This window comes from Telopea speciosissima, chromosome 3 (genome assembly GCF_018873765.1).
Source record: "Telopea speciosissima isolate NSW1024214 ecotype Mountain lineage chromosome 3, Tspe_v1, whole genome shotgun sequence".
Classification (NCBI taxonomy): Eukaryota; Viridiplantae; Streptophyta; class Magnoliopsida; order Proteales; family Proteaceae; genus Telopea; species Telopea speciosissima.
Genome location: NC_057918.1, coordinates 19881320 through 19897675, shown reverse-complemented (window position 1 = coordinate 19897675; position 16356 = coordinate 19881320). Strand labels below are relative to the sequence as shown.

The 16356-nt window shown below is 38.1% G+C and overlaps 1 protein-coding gene across 1 annotated transcript in view; it reads right to left on the bottom strand.

The window, feature by feature from the left end:
• LOC122655747 (protein TIC 40, chloroplastic-like) overlaps nucleotides 1-15206 on the bottom strand; it is a 28745-nt gene extending 13539 nt beyond the window's left edge. Inside the window, exons 1-5 of the mRNA XM_043850059.1 lie at nucleotides 14898-15206; nucleotides 8726-8837; nucleotides 8557-8614; nucleotides 8371-8388; nucleotides 5080-5338 (exon numbers count right to left, since the gene is read on the bottom strand). Of these exons, the coding sequence (XP_043705994.1) occupies nucleotides 5080-5338; nucleotides 8371-8388; nucleotides 8557-8614; nucleotides 8726-8837; nucleotides 14898-15099 (649 nt within the window). The 5' untranslated portion in view covers nucleotides 15100-15206. The remainder of the gene's footprint in view (nucleotides 1-5079; nucleotides 5339-8370; nucleotides 8389-8556; nucleotides 8615-8725; nucleotides 8838-14897) is intronic.
• Between the last annotated feature and the right edge of the window lie 1150 nt (nucleotides 15207-16356).

The following is a 16356-nucleotide window of genomic DNA, read 5'->3' as shown; positions in this document are numbered from 1 at the left end:
GATGTAGATTTTTGATCAGGGGATCCACCCCAGTCAACATCTGTGTAGGCCTCGATACGAAGATGATCATGAGAAGACAGAAGAACCCCCTTTTCCAAGCGCTGACTTCAAATAACAAAGAACAGCCTCCATATGAGCGAAATAAGGGTAATGCAAGAGTCGACCTCGAACCAGTGAGAAACCAGTGAGAGATTGATTGCAGCCAGGATCAATGAAAAGAACAAATTAAAAACTGCAACTCTTTTTTTATTGTTACTTTTCTGTTACATATGCAAGAGAACATAAAAAGGATAAGAAGAAGAAGAAGAAAGAGATATAGAAGAGAAGGTGGGGTAGAAGAATGGGCTCCTCACCCACAACTATCCCAGCTGTTGAAACATGGAATTTCTCCCATAACCGATGGCAACAAAGCCTGAAAATTCTTTTCTCCAAAATCTGTCTCTATTACAAGAGGGGCTGCCTATTTAATGGAATAGGTCAGCTTTTTTTTTTTCTTTTTTTTTTTAACCCGAACTTCTCTAGGACCTGGGCCAGCCCCTAAATTTTATTAAGACAAAAAAGAATAACGAATACTGGGGGGGACGTCCCGCCTTACCCCAACCCAAAGCTATATAGCTAATAAGAATACACCAAGTTCTAAGCTCTAAGGACCGGCAGGCCCTCTTTATCTTCCCTCACTATACATCGAAAGCCGCCTAGCGGCAAGTTATCCGGCTGAAAGGTTATGGAGCATTGCGATGCACAAGCCTGCTTGGCCAGCCAGTCAGCAGCCCTGTTGCTCTCCCTGTAAGCAAATGCCACCGTCACCCTAGTCGCTTCCATCAGCTGGAGGATCTCATCAAACCAGTACCATCCCTGCCACAGGTTACACTTCATATGAGTTTTCTGTCTAACAGTGGTCTCTGAGTCCGAGTGAACAAGCACATCTATGTACCCCAGATCATGGCATAAGCGGAGGCCATCCCTCAGAGCCCTCAGCTCTACAATAGCATTAGTGCACATCCCATAGCTGTTAGAAAAAGCTGCCAGGACTGCTCCCTCATTATTCCGGATGACCCCTCCTCCTAAAAGAGTTAGCAATTTCTAAAAAAAAATAGAAACCTAATGAAAATAGAAACTACTAAGGCTTTATAGATCCAGCCTTCTAAACAAGCAAGGAAACAAAAATAGAAACAAACTGAAATTAAAAGCTACCTATATGAAATAAAATAAACTTTCTAAAACTAAAAATAGAAACTAAACTTTGACAGCATTAGGATGGGACCTTTCTCCACTTGATGGGTGATGGGTCAACAAAATCTTCAAACAAATATCTCCACACAAGGAAAACATGGGCTGTGACACTGTTCACGTGAACAGTATTTTTGGTCTTTTATTTTCTTCCTGGTTCACTTGGGCTGGGGCTGTCTTAGGTGATGCTCCATCGAACCAACAAAAACTTGCCACATCATCAGACCAGGCTGCTTCTCACACCAGTCGCATCCCACAACCTTGTTGGGCTGGTTTTGGAGCTTGTTCGTGCGGGTACATATGGACTTGTGATCTACATGAGCTCTCCCCATCTTGAAAAAAACTCGCCCTCGAGTTTGGTAGAGTTGTCGAATTTGACTTGCATGATGAATCTTCAAGTAGAATGCAACAACCATCGATCGTGTCTATCGCCTCTCCTTAGCTCTGATACCAAATAATGCAAGAATCGACCTTGAACCAGTGAGAGATCAATTGCAGCTAGGATCGATGAAAAGAACAAATTAAAAACTGCAACTCTTTTTTTATTGTTACTTTTCTGTTACATATGCAAGAGAACATAAAAAGGATAAGAAGAAGAAGAAGAAACGGATACAGAAGAGAAGGGGGGGGTAGGGGAATGGGCTTCTCACCCTGGGTCTCTCACCCACAGCTATCCCAGCTGTTGAAACATGGAATTTCTCCCATAACCGATGGCAACAAAGCCTGACAATTCTTTTCTCCAAAATCTGTCTCTATTACAAGAGGGGCTGCCTATTTAATGGAATAGGTCAGCTTACAAAGTTAGAAACTTAAGAAATAGAAACTCCTAAAAGAATTAGCAATTTCTAAAAAAAATAGAAACCTAATGAAAATAGAAACTACTAAGGCTTTATAGATCCAGCCTTCTAAACAAGCAAGGAAACAAATATTGAAACAAACTGAAATTAAAATCTACCTATATGAAATAAAATAAACTTTCTAAAACTAAAAATAGAAACTAAACTTTGACACCATTAGGATGGGATCTTTCTCCACTTGATGAGTGATGGGTCAACAAAATCTTCAAAAAAATATCTCCACACTTGGAAAATATGGGCTGTGACACTGTTCACGTGAACAGTATTTTGGTCTTTTATTTTCTTCATGCTTCACTCTGGTTGGGGCTGTCTTAGGTGATGCTCCATTGAACCAACAAAAACTTGCCACATCATCAGACCAGGCTGCTTCTTATAGCAGTCGCATCCCACAACGTTACTAGGCTGGTTTTGGGGCTTGTTCGTGCGGGTACATATGGACTTGTGATCTACATCAAGGGGTCAATGCATAAATTGACTTGCCAAACTCACTGCAAAGGCAATATCCGGCCATGTGTGTGAAAGATAAATCAATTTTCCCACCAACCGCTGATAGCAGCCCTTATCAACTGGTTCACCATCTTTATCCTTGGGTCGGATATTAGCTTTCAAAGGTGTATCACAAGGATGGCAGTCCAATAAACCAGTCTCAAATAGAAGATCAAGGACATACTTCCTTTGAGAGGGATAGATGCCTTTTGAAGACTGAGCAACTTCAATCCCAAAAAAGTACCTTAATTTTCCTAGATCTTTTATTTTAAACTCTTGTCCTAAGAAACTCTTAAGATAGGAGATTTCATCATCATCACTTTCGATCACAATATCATCAACATAAACTATACGAATAATGACTTTATAGCCAAATCGTTTAATAAACAAGATATGATCGGCATTACTCTGCTTGTACCCCATAGAAATAATGGCCTTATAAAACCTGCCAAACCAAGCTCAAGGAGACTACTTTAGCCCATAAAGTGCACGGTTCAGTTTGCAGACTTTGCCATGAGTCTTGTCACATGAAAAACATAGAGGAATATCCATATACACATTTTTTGCAAGTTCTACATGAAGAAAAGCGTTCTTGACATCAAGTTGTTGTAGATCCCATCCCAAATTAACAACATATGATAATAGGACTCGAACAGTGTTCAGTTTATGTAACGACCCAGCCCCTCTATTGGCATGATATTGTCCTCTCTGGCCCAATGGGCCTCAAGGCTTTAAAACGCGTCATGCCAAGTAGAGAAAGCTACTCTTTATCAATAGCTCAAGATCTCCCTCCCTAGCCGATGTGGGACTAAGTTTACACCCCCTCACCGATCTCCCAAATCCCCTGGTACTCAGTCGTGTCTTAGTAGGGACACCTCAACTATCTGCCTGAGCCATACTCTTGGGGCGTTACATTCTCCCCCCCTTACAGGCACAGCGTCCCTGTTGTGGCCCCAACCATCGGTGTCGGGAGTTTGCTCTGATACCACTGTAATGACCCAGCTCCGTTATTGGCATGATATTGTCCTCTCTGGCCCAATGGGCCTCAAGGCTTTAAAACGCGTCATGCCAAGTAGAGGAGGCTACTCTTTATCCCTCAGGAACTCCCTCCCTAGCCGATGTGGGACTAAGTTTGCACCCCCTCACCGATCTCCCAAACCCCCTGGTAGTCAGTCGTGTCTTAGTGGGGACGCCTCAACGATCTCCCAGGTAGGCCGGTATTGAGCCGTACTCTTGGGGCGTTACAGTTTATCTCTTCAGAAAGTTTGTAATGAACCATGTGTAACATTTGATAATTATGAAATGGCATTTAATTTTATGATTATTCATTCCTAATACATATTTTAATTGTTTTAATTGAATTGTGTGTTCTAGCACTAAATTTAATTTGGTCATTTGGGCCTCAAAACCAATAATCGTACCTGCAACCGAAACTTACCAGCTTTCAACCAAGTTTCGGCCATTTCGCGAGATACTTCGGTTTCACCTGGCTCAAAACTGTAACTTCGAACCTTGCTACCCATTTAAAGACTTAATAGCCATCTAATTTAGTATGAGTTTTAAGAAATTGATTTAAGTTCTTTTGACTGTCCAAAAAAAAGGGAACCGAAACCACTAATTCACACTATTTGTTTGTTATAGTTGATCTTTTAATTGTGAAAGGGTGGGGGATCTTAGATGGTAATCACCCCATCCTCTTATCATGAAACATGTGGCATGTTATAAGAGCCTCAGACTTGTGAAACATTCCCATGTCCTGACACTTGAAATTTTGCCTAAAGAATGAAGCTCCCAAAAAGAGGGGGAAAAAAACCTAGAAATAAGGGGTATTGGAAGAAACATGGTTAAAAAGAGAAGCGTGATAGAGGGAAATAGCAATTCTTTCTTTAGTTTTCCTTTTTCCATATAATAGCTCTTCTTGTTCCTCTTATTCTTGCTCAATTACTAAACAACTTTAATGACTCCTCACTAATTAACAAATTACAATTACTTAATATTTAAAATTTTATAATCAATTAAATTAATATTCATCAACAATTAATTTAATAATAAATCATTAATTTACATACATGGTTGTACCCAGGCTACAAAATGGATCATTTCTTTGTAGAGCATTGAGAGGGTTGACAATTAGTTAAGGCAACGTCTGCAGAACCAGAGTGGACTGCAAAATCAATATTTTTTCCAGATGCTGCCTCTAGCAGAAGTTCAACAATAACAACAATAATAATAATACAATGCCTTCCAACCGTTAGCTTCTGAATGAAGCTGGACATCAAAACTAGACAAAAGCAACAAGAAAAAAAATTTCCAACAGCCAGTGGAAAATCTCAATCAATAGCAGCATACAAGCACATTGATTAAGCACAAAACAATTCCATATGTAATCAGAAGAACAAAATGCATTATTATTTTTAGAATGCAAATTTCATGGAGTTTCAAATTATGAAAAGATGCTCTACTCAAATTAGATAATGGCACCACTACTAGCAATATTCTCAGATACCGTATTTTTTGGGTTCCTTCTTTACTTCTGGGTCAACTTTAACTTCTGTTTCTTGTACTGCTTCTACTTTAGTGGCAGGGAGATCTACAGTAACTGCAGCTCGAGACGGAGCAGGGAAAGGTGATGCAGCTGGTGCTGATGCAGTGGGTGTTGGAAATGGGAATGGTGATCCCGGAGGAAAGGCAGCATTGCTGAATGGAGTATTTTCTGTGGACATCTGACCCATCATTGTCTTGAAAGCTTGCTGCATAGCATATTTCTGACAGAATATTCCAACTACAATTAGCACAAAAAAGTAGACTACAATTCTGTTCTTTCTAATAATGCCTCTGTATTAGAGGAACATAAGCTCTAGTTACCAGTCAAACAAAGTTAAGATAGACTTGCAACAAGATATGTAATTTACAAATTGTGATTTTATATAAATGACAAGTAGACCATCAACAAGAATGAGTCATAAATATAATTTCTGATAATTGGAGTCTTCAATTAAGTATGGAATGTGAACTTAATTAAACCTGAAGAGTCATATAAACAAAAAATTGCTAAACAGCTCTACTGAATAAATCAATACAGAAGAAAATGCATTCTCTGTTTTGAACAATTGAACCAGAATATATAATCATCCTAATGCCCTTCCAAACAACACCAGCTTCCTGTATCAAAAACAACACCAACCAGCACAGAACCTGGTATCGGTTCGTCCGATATGGACCGATTCTTCTTCTCTATCACCCTTCCTTGCTGCCGTCTTTCTTGTAGAACAGATCTACACTGTGGTTTACATCAGATTCTGTGACTGCCAATAGAGGAAGAGCATTAGAAGAGTTCTTCCTCAAACAGGAACTTGGTTCAGCTATGACAGGAGATGGAAGTCGAGTTAAGAGTTGAGGGCACCTCTAGCAGGGGAGGAATCCACCATGAAGGATTCTTGTTCTAGACTCAATTAAAAATCAGAAATCAAATACAAATGGTTGGGGAGTGGGTTGTCTTTGTCAAATGGCCTATTTGGAAAGCATGGTTCAAAATTTGGATCAAAATGACCGAAATTTCGCAAAATAACGAAATGACAATTGAAATTGCAGGGTCGAAATGGACCAACATTTGCAAAATGAACCGATATTTCACCGAAATATTTCGGTTTCAATAGAAATCGAAATGGGGTAGAAATCCGAAAATTTCAAACCTTGATTGGAAGTTGGGTAGGAAGGCAGAATTAGATAGTGTTCAGTCCCTTCTAGATAGTCTTCAGGTTCTGTCTCCAAGGAGCATCAGGACAAGAGGATTTGAATCCTTATATTCATGGTTCTTTTACTACTTACCTATCATGCAGCATTCCTGATAAGGAGCCACAAAACTCATAGCACATGACAATAATGAATATAATAACGCTTGTACTCTGCAATAAAGGATGTTGCCTTTAAGATTTTATGAAAGACATGAGCAAGCAAGCCAGAAATGAAAGCAAATATCATTAATTAAAGAGTAAACAACTTGTACACCCCCTGAGGTTTGTCCTGTTGTCATGTAGCCCCCAAGATTTTTAAAACCTTACTTACAGACCCCTGGGACTGACAGAATACCCATTCCGTTAGGGTGAACCTGTTAAGTGATGATGTCAGCCTACCATAAATTCATAAAAGGCCAAAATACCCTTATGGTGAGGAGTTTACCATAATACCCTTTTGAATAAATTAGAATCTATTGGAGGAAAAAATCAATTTTGAGTCCTCTGTTCCTGCACCTTCTTCGACATCATCTAGGGTTTCTAACCCTTAAGTAGATCCCTGCAAATGGTCGCACAAACCCTTACAAGATCCCTCTACCTCCTCAGATAATTTAGAATCTATTGGAGTAAAGATTTTCTATTACAATTGCTTAAAAAGTTCCATTATCTGCTCCCTTCCTCTCTCTCAATCTGTGTGTGTGAGTGTGTTTCTTCCATGGCTGGTGGTCTGTACAATGCAACCAGACCATCGCAATCTTCGTCTAATCAAAACTTCGGTTCGAGGCTTCTTTTGGTGCTCACAGTTCAACCGCTGACACTCGCAGCCTTCGCTTTCGTTCTTCAATGAAGAGGCGGTCTCAACGACCCAACACGTTGGTCTCCCGACAACCACGGTTTCCCTGGAGATATGGGAAGCTCGGCTCCTGAAGACGTTGTTCACTCATCGCCTTCTTCTGATTGTGTCGAACTATAATGTAGTTTCCCGAGATATATGTTTTGTTCCGATCTGGTTTGGGTTGGAATTGGATCTTCTCTGCGGATTTGGGGATCTGGGTAGGCATCGAGGTCCTAGTCATTTTTGAGAATCATCGTGGTTGACTTACAGAATTTTTTTGACGTGTAATTTTCCATACTTTTGTTTGGTTGACCAGTTCTGGATTGGAGGTGAAGGCATTATCTGGATTAGACTTGATGGGGTTCAGTCGTTTAGGGCTTTATTGTTTAACTCATACTTTGGCCATAGAAGTACAATTGACTTCTACTATATGTTTTTAGTTTAGAAATGCTTGGCGACATGATAGTTTACACATTTCTGAATAGAATTAGCAACTGATACATTGAATCCTAGTATCCATATTCAAAGGTTTCTAGTTGAAATTTGTATATCAAAAAACAAGTTATTGATTCAAAACTTAAATGAGGTACATGAAACAAAGAAGTGGGTTTAGATGGTTTCGGCCAAGGTAGGGAAATGGAAGTGGGAAAGAAGAAATGGAGCTCACGGTGGAGGAGATCCAGAATAAAAATAGAAGGGAGAAGGTAGAAGAAAAGGATGGTTTCGGTTGGAATGGAGAAAAGGAAAATGAGATGGAATGGGTCGGTCAATAGGAGAGGGTAAAGGGTTTACCAAAGAGAAAAAAGGAGAAGGAGAAGAAGTGGTGCTGCTATGAACGCTGGTTCTCCCCAGCTCAGGGAGTTTCAGCCATATTCTCTCCAAAACCCTTTTTGGTTCCTCCTCCAAAACTGTTTTTTTTGTACTGGTCATTTTAGTTTTGGCTTCTTAATAAAAGATGTACAAAAGCTATTTTGGTCTTTTACACTGTTAAACTACACCTAACTAACACCGTGAAGTTTATGGATCTGTAAGTAAGGTTTTAAAAATATTGGGAGCTACATGACAACAGGACAAACCTCAGGGGGTGTACAAGATGTTTACCCTTAATTAAGTTACAACTCTTATCTGTTAATTTCTCATACTGACACACAGAAATTTGATGGGGCAACAATAAAACTCACCAAGACACAGGTGTACCTCGCAGGGCTAAAGGAATAATCACACTCACCTTTAAGTTTGTTGCCACCTGGGACATACCATTCAGGTTGTTAAAATAAAGCCAAAATTTAAAAAATTTAAATAAAAAAAAAAAAAACGACAAAAGCCAACGGATGTAATGAGATAGGATTTTACATCTAAAGATAATTAATGATATTAGAACCAAAGAAATACAACTGATCATTAAGCTTCTCACCCATGAAAATAAAGCTGAGAGTCCGACACCAACTCCGATCCAGAAGAGAGGAGATCCTCTAGAAACATTTCAGAAGATTATTTGATCCATGTTAAAAACCATGATCTCAAGAGATAAAGAGAATTATACACTTGCATTATCAATAAAAATAACTAGTACAAAAATTTACACAGAAGATGGTGGAGGTGGAACAGAAGGTTGAGGATTGACGCCAACGGAAGATGTTTCACTGCTGCTTGAAGAAATGCTTGCAAAAGCCTCCACACCTAGTTTCTCCAACACTGTAGAGAATAATTTTTTATAAATTCACCCAGGAGCATAAAAACAATTACATGTGCCATGTGTATGCATGCACTAATGTAAATCAACAAGCATTAGGGAATCCTATAAAGCCTTGCAATGTGTATGATCCTCCTCACAGGAGAGTCGCTAATTATGTGATCCTTAGAAAAGCATAAAGTCCTAGTGAAAAATAATTAAATATAGCTGGTCGTGTGGTCTTGCTGCGTAGATAAGAATTTATTAGGTTTGGGCTTTTAAATGATATATAAGCTAAAATTCTAATGTGCTGAAGTATAAATTCGGAAGAGCAGGGTTGGTAGCCGGCATTTTTTCTTTTTATCTCTTCTATTCAAAGTCGTCGAGTCAAAATAGGTTACTTAAGATAGAGTTCAAGTCAGAGCCTTGGGTTATTACGTCAGATTATCTATATATTTTGCATTATTATAAATTGAAAGAACTAGATTGAGTTGAAGATTGAGGAGAAGCCTAGGCCACGGATAGGTGGATTTGAGCTTCCTTCTTACATGATAAAAAAGCATCTTTTAAGATGCAGTAGGTTACATCCACTCTGGATATTATAAAGAAGGTTTTGTTATTTAAGTTGGGCATGGAAGGTAGAAAGATTATGTAGAATGTAAGATATCTTATTTACTCTTTAGAAGGTTATCATGTGATTCTGGGGAAGTCATGACTTGAGGAACAAAAAGCTGCATATGATGTGGATACTCATGTTTTACAGATTTCTACCTGTGGGCTGTGGCATGTGTTTGAACTTCAGGTAGAGATGCAAAACCTTTGTTCTATTCATGCCTATTAAAGAAATAAAACCAAAAAAAACACAAAACAAAAACAAAACAAACCAAAAAAGCTACTACAGAATATTAAACTTTGGAATAATAGGAAAAAAAGTAACAGCCGCCATTGCAAGAAGAGCCACAAATAAGACAATGAGAGGAACCTATAATCATGTAACAAGAACTTGGCGAGATCACGCTAATATCTCGCTTTTTTGGAAAGGCGAGACGAGATGAGTGGCGAAATGGCTGGTTTACATTATCTCGGTTCACTACTTCACTTAAGTTCTTGGCATGGAACACGAACTCGGCGAGATCTCGTAAAACTCGCTTTTTTGAGATGGCGAGACTATATGAGTGGTGATACAGGTTGATTACAATATCTCGCCGAGATCTCAGTTCGACCAAGATTTCGGTTCAATTAATCATTGGGCCCTTTATAAATAGTCCAGATCTCGACTGAGACCAATCGAGATCTTACTGGTCTCAGCAGAGAACACACACCCCACCCAAATTACATGGTTTTGCTCCCATTTTCCACCGGAAATTCGTCAGATTGCGCAGAGAACCTACATCCAACATCAAATTTGCTACATCTACAACATATTCAAAAAAGTTTAGAGGATTACAAGGTAAACCATTTTTCCCAAAATCTATTTTTTCCAAAAAATGTGTTCAAATCTTGATGGTTTGGGTGTCAAATTAATATATGTTACACATATTTGGCCGATCTATGATTTCATGGAGTCGAAATTATTTTTCTGTTATTACTTTTCTTTTTTTTTTAAATCTGGAAAAAGTAAATTTCTTACAAAAAAAAAATAGGATCAATAGTGATTGGTTGGAAGTGATTTTTATGTATGTTGGACACCTTTGGATGCTCTATGGCCTCACAGAGTCTTTTTTTTTTCATCCATAAATTATTTTATTTATTTTTTAGAAAATATAAGATATGATTACAAAAATTCAAAAAATAAGGCAAAAATATCTGTTTTGGTTGGAAAATTATTTACAACATATGTGTTATGTCAAAAATAAAATGGTGTCAAATGCATCTTTCCATTATAATGTTTTATACTTTAAGAATAATTAATTTTGAATAAAAATTATAAATTTGACTTGTATTGTTGATTACACGCATTTCTTCAGCAGCACTATAACATGGGAATCGTGGCACAGTCTGAGCCTTACTGGCTTCGGAAACATGGCTTGGAATGATAGAGGTACATCATATATATTAAGATTGATGTATTTTACACTTTTACATTTCTAATGCTTATTTAAGTTGTTTTATATTAATTGTATGCTTTGATTGCTTTCTATTACTAAATTATGCGTAGAATAAGGCCTATTAGTACGTCATAGTCTACCAAACTAGGGTCTGAAGTCAAACTCCAATTTGGACTTTGATTTTGGCCAATTTGATAGTGCCATTGTGTTTAAATGGCCCAAAATAGGCTGTATACCAAGTTTAATGACCAAACTAGGTCAAAACCCACCAAAACCATCAACCGAGTTTAAAAAAAAAAACTGCACCAACTCGCTTTTTTGGCTGGGCGAAACCAGTACCGAAACCGAGTTCTTGAACCACGGATCCAATAGAGGTCTAATTATTTGGGAGGTACAAACCAAGCCATGTTGTACTAAAAAACCAGACAGTGTACAATTCACAAAGTCCTAAATCCCAAGAAGATTAATAAAAGAGGGCCGGAGCCTTAAGAGATTCTTGAAAATAAAAAGAATTTCTTCACCAGGAAGTATGCTGATTATCATTATAGGACAGCTTCTGATTAGTGATGAATTGAATCAGATTATTCAAGTCCAGATCCACAGCATTTGAAGTGGAAAAGTTTGTAGAGAAGTAATCAACAAAAGAATCCTCAACTGCTCCGTCATAGGGTGTTAAAGCATTCACCCAGGTGGCGCCTAGGTGTTCAGGTGTTTTTTGGGGAGGCTAGGCAGGCCTTGATTTGTCGAACACGCAAAAGGCAACCCCCTTGGTGTGTTGAGTGTCGCCTAGGACACCTTGACTCGACTTATAAGCTGGGCGCTTGCCGTAGTTGCATATGTGTTTTTTTTATTTAAAATTCTACAGTTTATTTTATTCTATTTCTAACTTTCTCATTCGCATGCATATAATATAGCATGTACTGGCCCTACATGGTATCAAAGCATATAAAAAGGACTTCAAATGCTCCTCTCACAACTCACGCCCTGCAACCTCAACCCTAGAAAGGGTTTATCGTCTTTAACCTTCCCCATTACCCTGAGGCGAAATCTAGTATTCCAAGGCGGCGACGGCATCTTGGGCATGACGCACTTTTTTTTTCTTTTTCTTTTTCCCTCCATTTCTCTGTAACTGATTAATCATTTTATTTTCTCTTTCTTCTTCTATCTTTTCCTTCTTCTTTACTTTTTTTTTCCTTTCTTCTCCTTCCCCGTGACGCACTGTTCTCTCTTTTTTTTTTTTTCTAGTCCTCCATTCCTATGTAACCGACTAATTGATTTGTTTATTATTCTTCTTCTTTGTTTTTTATTTCCTCTGTAACGAAATAGGTGGATGGAGAGGTCCCCTAGGTATATGAGGCACTGTTTGAGTTGTTAATGAGAGTTTTTTCTCTTTTATCAGTATGAGCTGTTTATTTTGAATCTTAATTGCGGACTTTCTGCGTGGGTTATTACTGTCTTGTATATACAAGGTTCTGCTGCTGGTTTTTCCCAATTTTCCAAGTGGTTTATTGGTGTTCTTTTTGCTTCACTTATTGTTGACTTTTTACTTTTTTATTGTTAGTTATTGCTTAATAATATTATCCGTGACTAAGATACATTGGAATTATGAACTAACATGCAAGGAGAGCAAGGATCTATGTAGCCGACCCCATTTAGTTGGGATAAAACTATGTTGTTGTCGTCGTTGTTATTGTTGTTGTTGATGTTGTTGTCAAAGTGGAGGTGTTAGAATATTCACATTGTTGACATCTAGTTTTCAGCTCATGGAACCTCTTGAAAATCCTATTTTCAGGAATTTGATAGTTCAAACTCTGTTTTTAACTTGATATATTGTTTATGTTTGTCAGAACTCAGTTTTGAACTTCTAACTTGACTTGCTATTTGGCTATTTGCTATACTAGTCTACAATATATAATGGATACATAAAATTAAAAAAATAATAATAATAATACTAGAACGCATAGGTGCCTGCCTTATCGCCTAAGCACTTAAGAGACCCTCCAACGCATTGGATCGCCAAGCGCTTTGACAACTATGGAAGTTGTAGACCAAACACCCAATGAAAGATCAAGCTCATATTACACTTTCACTATCTCAGGCATGGAGAAATGAATGAACTTAGTGTTGAGATCATCTTCAGTGATCCAAAACCATTCAGCCTGCTACCTTCGAAAGCATTCACTTGAAGAAGGAACTCATTGTAAATTGATTGCAATTGTCTTTCTTCATTCAGATTCTCATCCATGCAGGCTGAATCTTGGACATAGTTGCCAAGGCGTCACCAAGGCATCACCAAGGCGCCGCCTAGGTGTCCAGGTGGTTTTGTTGGGGCCTAGGCGACCTCCGCCTTATTGCAAGGCGCCTTGCACTAGTTTTTACTGGTATCGAACCCGGTAATTGGCCCTTATTTATGCCAAATATCATTTAAGTAAATGTTTTATATTTGGTATTTCATTTACTTAAGAGCTTATTCACAAATAAGCAAATACCCCCCTATTTGAATCCAATAAAAATAGTTAAAAAATCAAATTCCAAAATATAAAAAGTCAACCCCCCAGTTCAAGAACAAAAACTGGCTTTCTAAAAATTCTATAAATCTTAATATGGTAAAACATTGTTAAAAACCAAACGTGCGGTAAAATATTCATTTGTTTTGATATCTAAATAAATATTTTCATTCAGAGCGATTTTGACAACATTCGCGCATACCAAATAAGGTTTGACCGGAACATAACTTCTTCAATATAAATCAGATTTAAGCAATTTTGGATTTTTTGGAAAGCTGGTTTTGTGCTCTACCTAATACTAAAAGTCTCATGTAAAAATAAAAGCATCTGACTAGTCAAACTTCTTAGAGAACAAGAACATTTCTCTAAATCGAGAATAATTTAATTACGTATAAATAAGATCATATTTTCTAAGAACAATATAAACCAAATGTATGTTTGATTGTTTCAAACTTCCAATAGCTTGCTTCTTTAGTTTTGTTTGTCTTCTAGTTCTATGTTGATTTTTGATGACTTGATGAGGCTTAATATTTATTTTTGATGACTTGATGTGACTTAATGAGGCTTAAAGTTGATTTTTTATGACTTGAGAAGGCTTAATGTTGGTTTTTTATGGTATAAGGTCTATACTGTAGCATACTAAAATAATGTAGCATACTAAATAATGTTAGAAAATGAGGCAATAAAAAGTAACACTTGGGCACCTTGGTCGCCTAGGCAGGCGCCTTGTCGCCTAAGCGCTTAGACACCCCTCCAGCGCCTTGGATCGCTTTGCCGCCTTGACAACTATGATCTTGGACAGTAGCCAAATCCTTTTCCAACAAAGAACAACTTTGAACTGGCTTTACCACCTCTATACGTGATCTTTGAAAAGATAGCAACCTACTGTAGAATTCAGTATCCTACTGACAAAATGGAGGATTTCCAAATGGCAGCAACCCAAACCTTATTGAATATTGAACTTGGATACCGAACTTCTTACGTTTCCATGATAAGACATTAAATTTTTATTTCTATCATCTTACAATTTGATTGTAAAATTTTCTATTTTGTCCTCCCTACTACAAATAAATTCAATTTGTACCCAGTACCCACCTAAATGGGGTCAGCAGTCCAGCTACAATTTTCAACAAGTAAAAATCCCCATTCCAAAGGTTTATTGTCCTAAAATGTCAGCTTCAAACCCATTCACCAATAAAGCTGCATCATCCAAAATACAAAGTCATAAACATTATCTAAGGCCATGCTTGATTCCCACCTAGTATGAAATCATTCAACTCTTGGCATGCCATATTACTCATCTCCATTCTATCAACCAATAATAGAACAGTCTCATTGCTACACTTAAAATCGACCCTTAAATGTACTTTCTACCAAAACTCAGTATAACTCGAGATGGATCCATTGTGAAGCATCTTCTTTTGTCTACAATTAATATCGGAATTCAAACTGAAACCATTTATTGCCACAAGTAATCAATAAACTAGACCCGATCAATTGTATATTTAAAGAGAGAGAGAGAGAGTACCATTTTTGGGAAGTCTTCGGGGTGAGCCATCCAGACTGCCCTGGCCGAGAGCTGAGATGAAATTTCGGGTTTTGGGTGGGCCTTCTCTTCTCTTAATTGATGGGTTGGGGAGGGCGAAGAAGCGTCTGTTCGAGAGGCCACTGGGGTTTGGACAAGAGCCTAATAAGAAGTATTTTGAGGGAAACAGAGAGAGATTTTCCATAGTTAGTTGCAGACAGAAGGGCAAACGAGGAGAGAGAGAAAATAAAAGAAAGAGGAAGATTTATAAGCCACGGATGTTTTCTTCTGCACTTTTTGCTCTTTTTTGAGGTTTAAAAGGCCAAAGGCGTAGTAGTCGTCTTGAGCAACAGAGACGAGTGAGTCCAGTGACGCTGACCAGAAACAACTATGCTTCGTTTCCTCAAAAACCCTTCTTCCTCTGTTTTCAGCCTTGGAGGTTCTTAAACGTCGGATAATTGTGAACTTTGTCCATGTCACGGATCACCATGTTATGCCAGTTGTGGAAGTGGAAACAACCACTTGAATAATGTAACCTAAAATGATTCCCTATAATTTTATGGGCTGATGTTCTCTGTGTGGGAAAGTGGCTCCAGCACGCACGGGCCAATGAGAGCACACTTATTGGCATCATGGGGGTGGGACGATCATTTTGCCCCCTCAACTTTGTCTAGGCGTGAGCGGTACATCTTCCACATCGAACTTTTCTCCTAATTTTATTTAGATCAAGAGTTCTTTATGGGGGAGCGTGGCCTGCACGTGTGCAGAGGCCAATAGGAGTGCGCACAGTGGCATCAAAAGGCGATCATTACCACCTTTCATGGGGGGTAAGGTGGTCATTTCACCTCTTTGTATCTAGGCATAGGGAAGGCGCCACTCCCCCATAGAGAACGTTCTCTCTTTTGTTAAATTCATTATTATTAATGTGACAATTATCACAATTGGATCAAGATGGTACATCTTTTTTTTCTCTACAGAATGAGTTGTTTATTTTCAAAGCTTGAAAAACATCTTCTTTGACAAAGTCAATAGAAAATGTCTGAAACTTAATCTATACCATGAAATTTTGAATTCTAAAGTTCAAAAATGAATATTTAACTGTGAATGAAGGGAGAAGATTCCCTGGAAGGTAACATAGCCCTTGCGTCAACTTGGGTCAATGGGAATGTGCATGAAAGCATTAACAAGGAAAAGATTTTCTACCTTCATGGGGGAAGGGGCGATCGTTTCTCGCCCCTATGTGTCTAGGTGTAGGATCGTTCTACCTTTTAGGGTGCTTTTTTCCCATGAAACATTTTAAGGAAATGTTTTTTTTTTAATGGAACAAAATGAAATATATTAATTGAAACGAAGAAGATACAAGGATGTGAGTTGTCTCAAAACAAACATGATCCTCCCTGAGCTCATTAAGAGCTTTAAAAGCAAAAGCATGCAAGAGAAAAGCACAAAAAAGAGTTTTGTA